The sequence below is a fragment of the Oryctolagus cuniculus genome, chromosome 4 (assembly GCF_051225735.1).
Source record: "Oryctolagus cuniculus isolate XC-2025 breed Fujian yellow rabbit chromosome 4, ASM5122573v1, whole genome shotgun sequence".
Classification (NCBI taxonomy): Eukaryota; Metazoa; Chordata; class Mammalia; order Lagomorpha; family Leporidae; genus Oryctolagus; species Oryctolagus cuniculus.
Window position 1 is genome coordinate 169,952,357 of NC_142870.1, and position 14,757 is coordinate 169,967,113.

Sequence of the window (14,757 nt, forward strand, 5' to 3'; positions counted from 1 at the left end):
CACTCAATGACTATTCTAAACCTCAAGCTATCCCTTAACAAATGATCTTGACTCTGAATCCTCAGGCAGAAAATCACAATGACCTCTTGATCACACTGCTCTTAATACCCACACTCCCAAAACATCACATCTGAATCTGCCACGTCCTTCATTTCCTTCCCTCATAGCTCAGTGAAACGGTGATGCTTCCACACCCAAGGTTAATCTCCTCACTACACGCTGTGTATCCCATTCTTCATGCTTCCATAGGACTCTGCCATGAATTAACTTTCTCATCCTTGCACTTCTAGCTTTTCCTTCTCCACTAATTACCATCTTAGTATATAAACATATTTAACTTCTCTCATCTTAAAAAACAACATTCACCTTTCAACTTGTTCCTCAACCAATTGAAATCTGACTCATATACAATATAACCTCACTGAAACTGTTTATTTTGATGTATTCTAGCAATTCTAAAGACTCAGTTAAGAATAAATATATATCAAGGTTTCTTTAATTAAATTATTGACTGTCTCATATTACACCAAACTTCCTCTGCAGATTGACGTTACAGGGCAATCATAAAAACATTTATGATATTCCTGCTGCAAAGGGATTCAGTACTTTAGGGAAAGCAGAAACAAATCAGTGGCAACTGCTTTAAGAAATACACTGAGTTTAATGTAAATTAGAGTAAGAACAATTTGTAGGCTGGCGCCATGGCTCAATAGGCTAATCCTCCGCCTTGTGGCGCTGGCACACTGGGTTCTAGTCCTGGTCGGGGCTCCAGATTCTGTCCCGGTTGCCCCTCTTCCAGGCCAGCTCTCTGCTGTGGCCTGGGAGTGCAGTGGAGGATGGCCCAGGTGCTTGGGCCCTGCACCTCATGGGAGACCAGGAGAAGCACCTGGCTCCTGCCTTCGGATCAGATCAGCGCGGTGTGCCGGCCGCGGCGGCCATTGGAGGGTGAACCAATGGCAAAGACCTTTCTCTCTCTCTCTCTCTCACTGTCCACTCTGCCTGTCAAATACACACACACACACACACACACACACACACATATATGTTGTATTATGAAAAAAAAAGATGTTTTGCATGAAAATAAACTCAAACTTTGAATTCTGTTTTTCCACTAACTTTTGACTGCGCACTGCACTGATCTGAAGCCCAGAGCCACGTGCTTCTCCTGGTCTCCCATGTGGTGCAGGGCCCAAGCACTTGGACCATCCTCCACTGCCCTCCCTGGCCACAGCAGAGAGCTGACCTGGAAGAGGGGCAACCGGGACAGAATCTGGTACCCTGACTGGAACTAGAACCTGGTGTGCCGGTGCTGCAGGTGGAGGATTAGCCTAGTGAGCCGCGGCGCCGGCCTACTCTTGTGTCTTAAGTGAGCTTCCCCTGGCAGAAGGTCCATGCACATGTTGCTGCATTTCATGGCTGAAGGATGCAAAGACTCCCCAACAACACCTTTGGGAGGGAGGCAGGGTGAAAGAAAACAAAGCCCACCAGATGCATGTCCATGAGAGCACCTCAAAAACATCTGCAGAACATGTTGCTAAGAGGGAAGCTAGGGCGGCATTTGATGCATATGCATTCACTGCACACTGGGAGTCCCTGGGCTCAAGAGCCAGCTCTGCTTCCAATCTAGCTTCCTGCTAACCTGCGAGGCCATGTGATGGCTCAAATACTTGGATCCCTGCCCTCCATGTGGGAGACCAGGATTGAATTCCAGGCTCCAGTCTTGGGCTTGGCCCTGTCCTAGCTGTTGTAGGCATTTCGGGGGTGAAAACAGTGGAAAGACCTCTCTTCCTCTTTGCCTTTCAAATAAATTAATATAATAATAGTTTATTCTGGTAAGAAACACTGGAATCCAGGTATACTTGTATAAGAAAGCTGCATGAGGGCCGGTGCTGCGGCTCACTAGGCTAATCCTCCGCCTTGCGGCGCCGGCACACCGGGTTCTAGTCCCGGTCAGGGCGCCGGATTCTGTCCCGGTTGCCCCTCTTCCAGGCCAGCTCTCTGCTGTGGCCTGGGAGTGCAGTGGAGGATGGCCCAAGTGCTTGGGCCCTGCACCCCATGGGAGACCAGGAGAAGTACCTGGCTCCTGCCTTCGGATCAGCGCGGTGTGCCGGCCGCAGCGGCCATTGTGGGGTGAACCAACGGAAAAGGAAGACCTTTCTCTCTGTCTCTCTGTCTCTCTCGCTGTCCACTCTGTCTGTCCAAAAAAAAAAAAAAAAGAAAGCTGCATGAGACCCAGAAGGGTGGAGTGGTGTGAAGGAAGAGAGTGATCCTGGAAACAGACAAAGGATGATGGCTGACTGCCCCTGACTGTGAACCTGGCCAGATAAGAAAAACTAAAAAGGAGGACATCTTTCCCTTCTGTAATGCAACAAACATGAATTCAAATCTCAAAGAACCAAGATAAGTAAGTCAATCAAAAACTTAATATATAATTCACACGTACCATAAAATCCACCCTTTTATACTATTTAGTATTTTTAACATCTTTATAAGATTCTACAACCATCAATATTACCTAATTCTAGAACATTTTCTTTTCTTTTTTTTTTATTTTATTTTTATTTTATTTTTGACAGGCAGAGTGGACAGAGAGAGAGACAGAGAGAGAAAGGTCTTCCTTTGCCGTTGGTTCACCCCACAATGGCCGCCGCTGCAGCCAGCGCACCGGGCTGATCCGATGGCAGGAGCCAGGATCCAGGTGCTTTTCCTGGTCTCCCATGGGGTGCAGGGCCCAAGCACCTGGGCCATCCTCCACTGCACTCCCTGGCCATAGCAGAGAGCTGGCCTGGAAGAGGGGCAACCGGGACAGAATCCGGAGCCCCGACCGGGACTAGAACCCGGTGTGCCGGCGCCGCAAGGTGGAGGATTAGCCTATTGAGCCACGGCGCCGGCCTAGAACATTTTCATTACCTAATCATATCCTAGTCTCCATTCTTCTAATTAATGGAAATAATATATTTACTTTCTGATTCTGGGATCTGTATATTTTAGCACTTTCAAATAACTGCAGTCACGTAATATGAGTACTCGTATGTGCTGCTGGTGTCTATTTCACAGTGATGTCAAGGTTAATCCATCTTGTAGCATACGTTCACCAGTTGATGGATATTTAAGTTGTTTCCACTTGCTGCCTATTACGAACATTCATAGCCATGTTATTGTGAGAACATATGTTTTCCTATCTCTTGGGTACACAGCTAGGAGTAGCAATGATGGGCCACATGGTAATCCTATATTTAACTTTTTGATGAATTGCTGAACTGTTTCCCAAGTGACAGCATATTTCCATCAGCAGCGTATGAGGGTTTTGCACATCCTCACTGCGTTGGTTATTGTCTTTTTGATTGCTGCCATGCTAAAGGGTATGAAGTGGTATCTCACTGTACTTTTGGTTTGCATTTCCCAAATGACTAATGATGTTGAGCATGTGTTCAACACACATTTTGTGTGGTTACTTAATCTGTTTATCTTCTTGGAAGGAAAGTTTATTAAAATTCTTTGCCCATTTGAAAAATACGGTTGTCTCTTATTAATACATGCTAAGAGTTCTTTGTATCATCTGGGATACAAGTCATTCATCAGTTGTATGTTCCGCAAATCTTTTCTCTTATTCCGTGTGCTGACTTTTCACTTCCTTCGTGTGCTCTTTGACGCACCAAAGCGTTTAGTTAATGAAGCCCAATCTACTTATCTTTCTTGTTGTTGTTGTTACCTGCATCTTTGATTCAGTCATACCTAATAAACCACTGCCTAATTCAAAGTCACCAAGATGTGTGCTCACAGAATGTCACAGTTTTAGTTCTGACATGTTGCGTTTGTGAGGTAAGAGTCCAAATTAATTGTTTTGCATCCAATTGTTCCTTCTGCACTTGACAGTCTTGGCATTCTTGTTGCGAATCAGCTGTCCACAAACGTGTGGGTTTATTTCCGGACTCTCAATTCTCTCGCCGGTCGAGGTCTAACACTAGCACCTCGAGGACTTGATGACTGAGCTCTGCAGTCAGTCCTGAAACTGTCGAGTGTGAGTCCTCCGACTATGATCAAACTTCAAGCTTACTTCAGCTATTCTGGGCCCCTGACAGCCCCATACACATTTCAGGATCAGTCTGTCAATTGATATACAAAGGCAACCGATGGGGATTGCACTGACCATATAGACAGCTTTGCCACCAAAACAACATTAATTTTTAATTAAATTTAATTTAAAAATAATATTTTAATAATTTTAAATCTATGAACCTGGGATGTCTTTCTACTTATTTAGGTCTTCTTTAATTTCTTCTAAGAATGTCATGTAGTTTTCAGTGTACAAGTCCTATACACACTTTTGTGAGTATTCCTAAGTATTCTATTCTTTTGGATACTATTGTACTAGCTTCCCTTATTTCACTGTGGAATAGTTCATTGCTCATGCTTAGAAATGGAACTTATCTTTTTTTTTTTTTCTTTTTTTTTTTTTGACAGGCAGAGTGGACAGTGAGAGAGAGAGACAGAGAGAAAGGTCTTCCTTTGCCGTTGGTTCACCCTCCAATGGCCGCCGCGGCCGGCGCACTGCGGCCGGCGCACCGCACTGATCTGAAGGCAGGAGCCAGGTGCTTCTCCTGGTCTCCCATGGGGTGCAGGGCCCAAGCACTTGGGCCACCCTCCACTGCACTCCCGGGCCACAGCAGAGAGCTGGCCTGGAAGAGGGGCAACCGGGACAGAATCCGGTGCCCCGACCGGGACTAGAACCCGGTGTGCCGGCGCCGCAAGGCGGAGGATTAGCCTAGTGAGCCGCGGCGCCGGCCCGGAACTTATCTTTCTGCACTGATCTTGAATCCTGGGATTTCTTAGAATCCTATATACAAGATCATGTTTTCCTTCTTTGTTTTCCAACCTGGATAACCTTCTACTTCTTTTGCTTATCTAATTGTCCTGGGTAGACTCTCCACGATAATGTTGGATTAAAAAGGCTAAGAGCGGAAGTTTTTGTCTCATTACTCACCTTAGGGAAGAGTAGTTAGTATTTCATTACCAAGTACTACTCTGGCTGTGGGTTTTTCAAAGAGGCAGGCTCTTCATCAGGTTCAGAAAAAGGTACCTTCTACTTGTCGCTTGCTGAGTATCTTTATTATGACAGGGTGTTGAATTTTGTCAAATGGTTTTTCAGTGGCTACTGAGATGATCATGTGGTTTTTGTTCTCTGTCTTCGAGTATGGTGTCTGACACTGTCTGGTTTTCACATATTGTATTCCTAACAATGTAATCTTTTTAAATAGAAAACTTTTCTGAAAATTAAAAGCACTAATCAACCTACTGTTAACATGTTTGTATACATCCTTCTAGTTCTTTGTCAATGAATATTTTACACAAAAGTGATGAAATTACCACACATTATTTGGTAGCCTCTATCATTTGAGGACTGTTGAAAATATAACTTGGGGCTGGTGCTGTGGCTTAGCAGGTTTGGTCTCCACCTGTGGTGCAGGCAACCCATATGGGCACTGGTTTGAGTCCTGGCTGCTCCACTTCCAATCTAGCTCCCTGCTGATGGCCCAGGAAAGCAGCAGAAGATGCCCCAAGTGCTTGGGTCCCTGTACCCACGTGGGAGAACTGGAAGAAGCTCCTGGCTTCTGGTTTCGTATCTGCACAGCTCTGGCCGTTGCGGCCATTTAGAGACTTAACCAATGGATGGAAGACCCTCTCTCTATCCCTCTCTTTGTCTGTAACTCTGCCTCTCAAATAAACAGGCAGAGTGGATAGCAAGAGAGAGAGACGAGAGAAAGGCCTTTCTTTTCCGTTGGTTTACCCACCAATGGCCGCTGCGGCCGGCGCACTGCGGCTGGCGCACCGCGCTGACCTGAAGCCAGGAGCCAGGTGCTTCTCCTGGTCTCCCATGGGGTGCAGGGCCCAAGCACCTGGGCCATCCTCCACTGCACTCCCGGGCCACAGCTGAGAGCTGGACTGGAAGAGGAGCAACCAGGACAGAATCTGGTGCCCCAACCAGGACTAGAACCTGGGGTGCCGGCGCCGCAAGGTGGAGGATTAGCCTATCGAGCCACGGTGCTGGTCATAAATAAATCTTAATAAAAAAAGAGAGAGAAAAAAGAAAACTTGCTAATGGCTACACAGCACACATAAGGATATATCATAATTTGATCATTTGGTCTTTGTTATGTACTAAAGTTAACTCTGATAACATATTATGAAAAACACAATGAATTTTTTAACTTTCCTGATATAATTATCTGGACACTGGATTCCCTGGTTAAAAATCCTGAGCATTATAAATTTCCTCATGGGTATTACAAAGTAGTCATGTAGCAAAAGATGTTCCATAATTAATTCACATCAGTATTGCTTGATAAGGTTCTACTTACTACTTTCTTGTCAGTAGTTGGCTTTGACCTTAACCTTTTTGTTAAATATATAGGTCTTCCAATTTGCAATTGTTTGCAGCTGAAGGTTTAACATTTGTTCTGATGTTTACTTGTGATTTTGAATAAACTTTTCTTGACATATGTAGAATTTTGCTCTATAAAAATAAGCATGGGGCTACTGTGGTGGCACAGCAGGTAGAGTTGCCACTTGTGAGGCTGGCACCTCACACTGGAGTGCCAGTCTGAATCCTAGATGATCTGCTTCCAATCCAGTTCCCTGCTAATGCACCTGGGAAAGCAGCAGAAGATGGCCTAAGTACTTGGGTCCCCATCACCCACATGGGAGACTCAAATGTAGTTCCTGGGTCCTGGCTTTGGCCTGGTCTAGCCCTGGCTTTTACAGCTATTTTTGCAGGGAACCAGAAAATGGAATATATTCATCTATCACTCTGCCTTTAAAATAAAGAAATAATTAAAAAAAAAAATAAGTTCATCTATTTCTTCACAGACATGAAAAACTTCTTGACATTGTAACTTTTTGTAGTATGTGGCAAAAAATTTTTCCTTTTTAGTTTTCAACAGCTTATCTTCAAATTTTCAGACTTTAATTTCAAGAGACTTTTCCTTCATTGTTTGTTTTTATGCTTAGAAATGTCTTCCCTAACTTGAGATTATATGAATAGTCATCTAAGTTTTCCTCAGGTTGTTTTATATTTTTGTTCAACATCTTAGTCAACTAAAATATATTTTTACCTGGTGTATAAAACAGTTTTAATTTAATTTTATATCAGGTTCATGTGTCTAAACATCATTCACAAAAGAATGTATCCATCCTTCCTCAGCCCCTATGCCAACTTTATCGAATATTACATTCATACCTAAAATCTGTGTTCCAATGATTTGCCTGCTTAGTGTTCTACCAGTATTACCCAAGAGAAAGAAAAATGAAGCATGAAACAGAAAAAACAAGACGGATACTCAATCTTAAACTTTAAATTGACAGAAAAACATCAACAAACCAAACTCTGAATAGTTGTTGGAATATTATGCGTGGATTAGACACAGAATAGCTTTACGGCTCTACCATATCCCCCAAAGGCTTTAAATTTTTGGTAAAGGAATAAGGGTAGCAGAAAGAAAATAGAGAAGTTAGATGCACAGTCAAGCCCATTGCAAACTCCTTCAGTAATCACTGGCTGGATGGGGCAGAAGTGCAGGCATAAAAATTCTATCAGCAGTCATGGAGTCAACGTTGTTTCTTTGACCAAGATGATTGTAAGGCCATGGCAAAAAGGGAAAACAAAGCAGCTCAGTTACCTCAGAACTGTGCCCCCATATATAATCATATTAACACACAGGGACCATCTTAAGGAAGAATGAACTAGAAACGATGAAGCTCTTGTCTTCACAGAGAGCAAGGAGAGAACACTGCAAGTGGGAACATAATTAGATGTCTTACCTAGGGAAGCATAGGAACCTGGATTCAGGGCACCTGCACCCAACCGCCCACTTCGCACAGACTGTCCGGAAGCATGATGTGCCTTGGCACCAGCAGCAGCATTCACATCAATGTCACTTCGTGAACGCTGCAGACTTCCTGGAAGGGAACTGGCTTTGCTGCTACCTGCTGATACTAGGGAAAATGAGCAAAGTTAATCTTTAGTACTCAAATCACCGTAAACAGTGTGAAAATTATATAAACTTGAAATCATCATGCAATAATCTGCAATGACAGGAAGCAGTGATCAAATGAATAGTGCCATAAAGTACTTTGAAATCAGCATCCCTGAATGTTGGCCCAACTAAGCTTTCCTGGCAATTATCTATCTCCTTGCCTCACTTTCTTCTCCCATAAAGTGGGAAAGTGACAATATTTTGATTAAAAATTCACAAGACTATTTCATAGATGAGGAGGAGATGTTTTTGACTGATTTGTGAAAACAAAGCATCACAGAGGGTAAACAGATGAGAGCATTATTGTTTTTTACTATTAAAAGTTGGAAAAGTAAGGCCGGCGCCGCGGCTCACTAGGCTAATCCTCCGCCTAGCGGCGCCGGCACACTGTGTTCTAGTCCCGCTCGGGGCGCCGGATTCTGTCCCGGTTGCCCCTCTTCCAGGCCAGCTCTCTGCTGTGGCCCGGGAGTGCAGTGGAGGATGGCCCAGGTGCTTGGGCCCTGCATCCCATGGGAGACCAGGAAAAGCACCTGGCTCCTGGCTCCTGCTATCGGATCAGCGCGGTGCGCCGGCCGCGGTGGCCATTGGAGGGTGAACCAACGCCAAAGGAAGACCTTTCTCTCTGTCTCTCTCTCTCACTGTCCACTCTGCCTGTCAAAAAATAAAAAAAATAAAAAATAAAAAGTTGGAAAAGTAGTCCAGGAGTAGGGATATTCAAACATAACGGAGGTTCTGCTGCTCTCAGGCAATGATGCGAAGTAAGTCATTAAATTCCTGGTCTTTAGTTTTTTAATTCAATTAATTAATTGATTAATTTATTTGCAAGTCAGAGTTACACAGAGAGAGAAGGAGAGGCAGAGAGAGAGGTCTTCCAACTGCTGGCTCACTCCCCAGTTGACCACAACGGCTGCAGCTGTGCCAATCTGAAGTCAGGAGTCAGGAGCTTCTTCCAGGTCTTCCATGCAAGTGCAGGGGCCCAAGGACTTGGGCCATCTTCTGCTTTCCCAGGCCACAGCAGAGAGCTGGACTGGAACTGGAGTAGCCGGGACTCGAACTGGTGCCCATATGGGATGCCCGCATTGCAGGTGGCGGCTTTATCTGCCATACCACAGTGCCGGCCCCTAGTTTTTTAATTTTAAAAAGGAGGCGTTTTACAAACTCTTGTCGCAATCCATTAAATCATGAGTAGGTAATGACCAGAATTTTAAAGAAATGAAATGCAAGATAAAGAGTATGTCACCAGCGACTTCACAGAACTTTGGCCTATACTTGCTATGTATGCACTGTATATTCACAGGTGGAGCGTGCATGTGTGGTATTGGGTTATCACACAGAATTATTTTCTCACTGTGGACCACATCAAAACAGTTTAAACGTTACTGCATTAGAGATAAAATGGGTCATGATTCTTATTGACAAAAGCAATTACCTCTTCCAGCCACAGCTGATGGATTTGCTGTAGACCACTTGGAAGAAAAAGGGCGACTGGAAGATACAAAGAAGACAATTTGTCATTCCTCTGATAATAACTAGACACACTACTGAGTTTTCTTAAAAGTTGAGGAACTTCTAAGTTTAAGTTTAGTTTTTAAATCCTGTTAGAATAGTTCTCAAACGTATGTATGATACCACATATCAACGGTTTCTCAATTAGCCTTGAGATACAATTAAATGACTGGCAATGAACAGAGTCTGCAAAGCGCTAAGACACAGACACCAGGCAGCTTTAGTTCACTCTGGGTCTCAGGCCACAGCACAATGTGCACCACAAAGGACTCAAGAATAGCACTGTCAGCACTTTGTGTATCCTGAGGTATTTTACCTAGAAGGAGAAAGAGGCAATGATATTACTAGCACGTAGGCAACTCAGCATAGCCAAAGTCCTTCCCAGATAAGCCATAATGGCTGTGGTCACTGGCAATCCATGCAGTTCCCAGGTACACATCACACTCCTCACACACAGTGCTGTTGACTGTTACAATGTGGGACAATAAAAACAATGCTATGAAGTACTACTGAGGATAACGTATATGATTAAAGAATGATGTTAGCAAAACATCTCTAAGCACCTCAAAGGACCTACCATCTGTCTAAACAACTTTCTTGATTTTTTATCTTTAATTACAGTAGTACTCAACCACTCACAGAGAAATAATTAATCTAAGTAAGCAGTAGATATCTGGAAAGTATACATGCATCTGTAAGTTTTAAAGGGGAATGAAGGGGAGAGACTCAAAATTCTCAAACAGGTTAATGCCAGGATATAGAAAAATATTCTTCAAGTTACAAATGATGGGGCCTGCACTGTGGCGTAGTGGGTTAAGCTGCTGCCTTGAATGCCAACATTCCATATGGGCACTGGTTTGAGACCCGCTGCTCCACTTCCAATCCAGCTCCCTGCTAATGCGCTTGGGAAAGCAGTGGAAGATGGTCCAAGTGCTGCCACCCACATGGGAGACCTAGAAGAAGCTCTGAGCTCCTGTCTGGACCTGACACAGCCCCAGCTGTTGTGGCCATTTTGGGAGTGATCTAGCAGGTGGAATATTCTCTGACTCTCCCTCTCTGTCATTCTTTCAAATAAAATAAATCTTGAAGAAAAAAAAAAAAAGTGAACCAGTAGATGGAAGTCACAGTGACAACTTTGGTAGTGTTTTGTTTTTTTTTTTTTAATGCAGAATGAGAGAGAGAGAGAGAGAGAGAGAGAGAGAAAGGGAGAGGGAGAGGGAGAGGGAAAAGGAGAGGAAGAGGGAGGGAGGGAGGGAGGGAAGGAGGAGAAACAGAGACAGAAGCAAGATTGCATCTATTGGTTCACCCCTCAAATGGCTACAACAGTGGGGGCTGGGCCAGGCAGAGCCCAGGAGGCTGGAACTCCATGTGGTCACTCAGGCCATCTTCTTCTGCTGTCTCAGGAGCCCCAAGAAGGGAGCTGATCAAAATCAGCACACACATGAGATGCCAGCGTCACGGGTGGCAGCTGGACTCATGTGCCACAATGGTGGCTCCAGGAGTGCTCACTAAGTCTAACAAAATATTATTTTTTAGAACTTTCTCCTATTAAACTGAAGCAGATCACATCAAGGTTTACTGAATTTAGGGATGTTTGTATTTAAAGATATTATATTAGAGACAGATAAAATATTTTCCTTAGAGCCTTGCTACTCAAATATGTTCCATGGACAAACAGTGTTTATATCATATAGGAGTGTGTAAACAGTGCAAATTTCAGGCCTACCTCAGAGCCACTGAATGAGATTCTGTAATTTAACATCATTTTTGAGGTGATTTGTATGCATGCACTTTAAAGTCTCAACATAAAAAGGAACAAAAGCAATCAAGGGAAAAAAGCAACAAAGAGTTCATTTGAGGTGAGGGACTTACTGCAAATTTAAACAGAAGTTTAAGCAGAAATTTAGATGTAAGTTTAGATGAGTCATTATTCCTACAATAATTATTTTTTGAAGTCAAATAATACCTCCTTTTATTCTGAAAACTTACAAGAAACCGAACTTTAGTACAGGACTCATCAGGGCCTGTGAGCAACTCCCTCAACTCTGCGATGCACGTATCTCACTTGGTTCACCCCCATCCAGTTCTGCGCTAAAGCTGCCCAGGAACGAGCAACCTTCACAGGGGGCAGGGCCCCAAAGAGAAATCATCACAGAAAGGCAAAATAACATTCTGTGAGCTGGCCTTCCCTGGGGAAATCTTCAGACAGATGGCAGGGGCAAGAGGCCAAGAAAATGGACAGAAGCAAAAAATGCATCAAAGATTTTAGAAATCTCATCAATCCAGAGAGAGAGAAAATAGGGTTACAGACATCAAAGCAACAAGGATTTAAGGTAACACATACCACAATGCATATGGAGTTACAGAAAAGTGAGAAGCTAGCTCAATTTGCTCCTTTCAAGGATTTCTGGAATTGTTACGTCACGCATACAGAGGAGTTTGGTTTTTTTTTTTTTCCTTCTTCTAAAGATTCATTTTATTTATTCAAAAGGCACAGTTAGAGAGAAAGAATGAGAAAGAGATCTTCCATCCACTGGTTCACTCCCCAGATGACTGCAACGGCTGGGCTGGGGCAGGTCGAGGCCAGGAGCCAGGAACTCCATTCAGGTCTCCAAAGTGGGTGCAGGGGCCCAAGCACTTGGGCCATCTTCCATGGCCTTCCCAGGTGCACTAGCAGGGTTCTGGATCTGAAGAGGAGCAACTGGCTGAACCGGTACCCACGTGGAATGTTGACGTCACAGGCTACAGCTTAACCTGCTGCACCATAACACCATTCCCAACTGCACAGTGTTGAACTCTGAAGATGACTTCTGAACCTCCATTACGTTCATCCATTAAAATATCTTGGAAATGGGCTACTTACTGCATGAACTATTTTTGCAGTATTAAAAAATGCACATAAATCAGTACTTACCTGACTTTCACAGATATGAACAACAGAAACAAATGTGAATCGCTGTACTCTTTACTCAAAGACAGTAAGCTAACGTTAGCATGCAACTGGACCCCTGACACAACAGACCAAAGAAAACAAGTACATTAGATTCCTCCATTCTTCCAAGGTTTTCTGTGAAATCAAGCAGACACTCAACCACCCAACTGAAGGGACTGAAGACGGGGAAAGGAAGAACTCAGTAATTATCGTTATTGCTCTTACTTGAGACTTTCTTGTGAGCTAGACGAGGACCTGTCGGACTGTGGGAGAGACGCTACACTGCCAGAACTCTTCAAGTAGGTTTGAAGGCTCTTCTGATAAGATGGCTCCAGGGAATTATACAACGTTTCAGCTTCGCCAGGAAAGTGGTTTCTAAGACCCATGTATGTCCTGTAAAAGAAAGAAAAAATTAAAATACACAAAGAAATAGCTTTCTATGATTAGACAGTACAGAATATGTATACATTCGAGGAGGTTGAATAGGCATTTAATATATGTGCTATGTGTCAAGTCAATACTTTTTAAATTTAACAGGCCTTTCATCAAAGAAAGGATGTACTTTTCTCTGAAGGGAGGAGAGAACTTCCACTTTGCTTATAGCCTTGTCTAAATACTGACGGAAGCTTCCACAGCCTAGGCAGCTCATATCAAGAGCCTTGGGCGATCACTGACATCATACATAAGAGTGTTAATTGTTTAATTAACAACAGGAGTCACTGTGCACTTACTTACATGCAGAACCTCTGTCCTCACTGAGTTGTATTATGAGAATTAACTGTAAACTTGTTCTCATTTTTTTATGTGTTTGTGTGTGGAAACTGTTGAAATCTTTACTTAGAGTTGGTCTTATGCATATAAAGTTATCTGAAAATGAATCTTAATAGAGAATGGGACTTGGAACGGGAAAGGGAGGAGGAGGTGGGGTGGGAGGGTAGGTATGGTGGGAAGAATCACCATATTCCTAAAGCTGTACTTATGAAATTTGTATTCCTTAAATAAAAGATATCTTTGGGGAAAAAATAAATTCAACAGGCCTTTGAAAAAAGCAATTTCAGTTCAAAACCTGGCTGTGCCAAATATGGTTTATGGAACCTTGGGTAAATCCCTAGCTCTCCAAACTCTGGTTGCCATCTATGGAGTTAATATCACCTCCATAGGGCCATGTTAGTATTAGAAAATAATGCATACCAAGTGCCTCACAGAGTGTCAGGTGCACAACATGCCTCAATAAATCAGAGTTCCTTGTACTCACAATGAAAGTAGATCAGGTATAATGGAACAGGAATACTGATGAGTATAAAAATGACAATTTGAAGCAGGCTGTTAGATGTCTAGAATAGATTTACTGGAGAAAATCATCTTAATTTTACTGAAGGGCTAGTCAAGTAGAATATATGGTACATGCCTGATATTTTCATTCTCTGAATACAACTCCTTTTAAAAAAAGACCAAAATATATTTAAATGGCACAAAAACACATGAAGACCTACTTTCTTGCTTCCACTCTTGCCTCAGCATCAGCGTCATGAATTCCTTTCTTAATAGTTTCGACCAAGACAGCTGCATGTCTATTAAATAAACACATCTTTAGATTCACATATAAAGCTGTGTATTTCACCAAAAATAGTATTTATTGTCTATATGCTACATATCAATCACAAAGGGGTAAGCGAAGTAGAACGATTAGTGAACAATAATAAATCTGAGATGGAAGGATTTTCTAATGATCTGCCCCATACATTTCATGCACGTACGGTCCCCCTTCAGATAATCCAATCACTATAAATCTGAAAGAGACTATTTTTACAAGGAATGAAGATAGTGTGTAAGCATACAGTACCTAAATTTTTAATGAATTAGAGGGTAAAAAGGAAAATCTTCCGTGTGGTTCTTTGCTGAACTACCACTGCAAAAAACAACTTGCTGAGAATGTGATCAGTAATGATCTCACTAAACTCAACAGCATCTGCCACAAAAGAACCTAAAGGAAACTTGAGATCGTACTATGCATAATTAAACAACAAATTTTATTTAAAAAAATTAGCTGTGGACAGTTTTAAGGATTTCCATGAAAATGGAAAATCATTACACAGTACACAGTATACCAAGCTTCAAATTTGAAACTAATACAAAATACAGCCATGTTAATGGTTAGGGACCAACTAACCAGCTGCTTACATCTGCCTCTTTCATTTATAGTAGAAACTGTCCTTGGGGCCAGCATTGTGGCACAGCAGGAAAAGCCAGAGCCTGCGACGCTGGCGTCCCACATGGGCAACTGTT

The 14,757-nt window shown here is 42.9% G+C and overlaps 1 protein-coding gene across 50 annotated transcripts in view; it reads right to left on the minus strand.

Moving 5' to 3' along the window:
* The window catches only part of CLASP2 (cytoplasmic linker associated protein 2), a 207,835-nt gene that overhangs the window by 83,540 nt on the left and 109,538 nt on the right, over positions 1-14,757 (minus strand). For all 50 annotated transcript variants that reach the window (XM_051818589.3, XM_051818584.3, XM_089331273.1 and 47 more), the window contains 4 exons: positions 13,965-14,042; positions 12,697-12,864; positions 9,463-9,518; positions 7,819-7,992 (listed from right to left, as the gene is read on the minus strand). In XM_051818589.3, the coding sequence (XP_051674549.1) occupies positions 7,819-7,992; positions 9,463-9,518; positions 12,697-12,864; positions 13,965-14,042 (476 nt within the window). The remainder of the gene's footprint in view (positions 1-7,818; positions 7,993-9,462; positions 9,519-12,696; positions 12,865-13,964; positions 14,043-14,757) is intronic.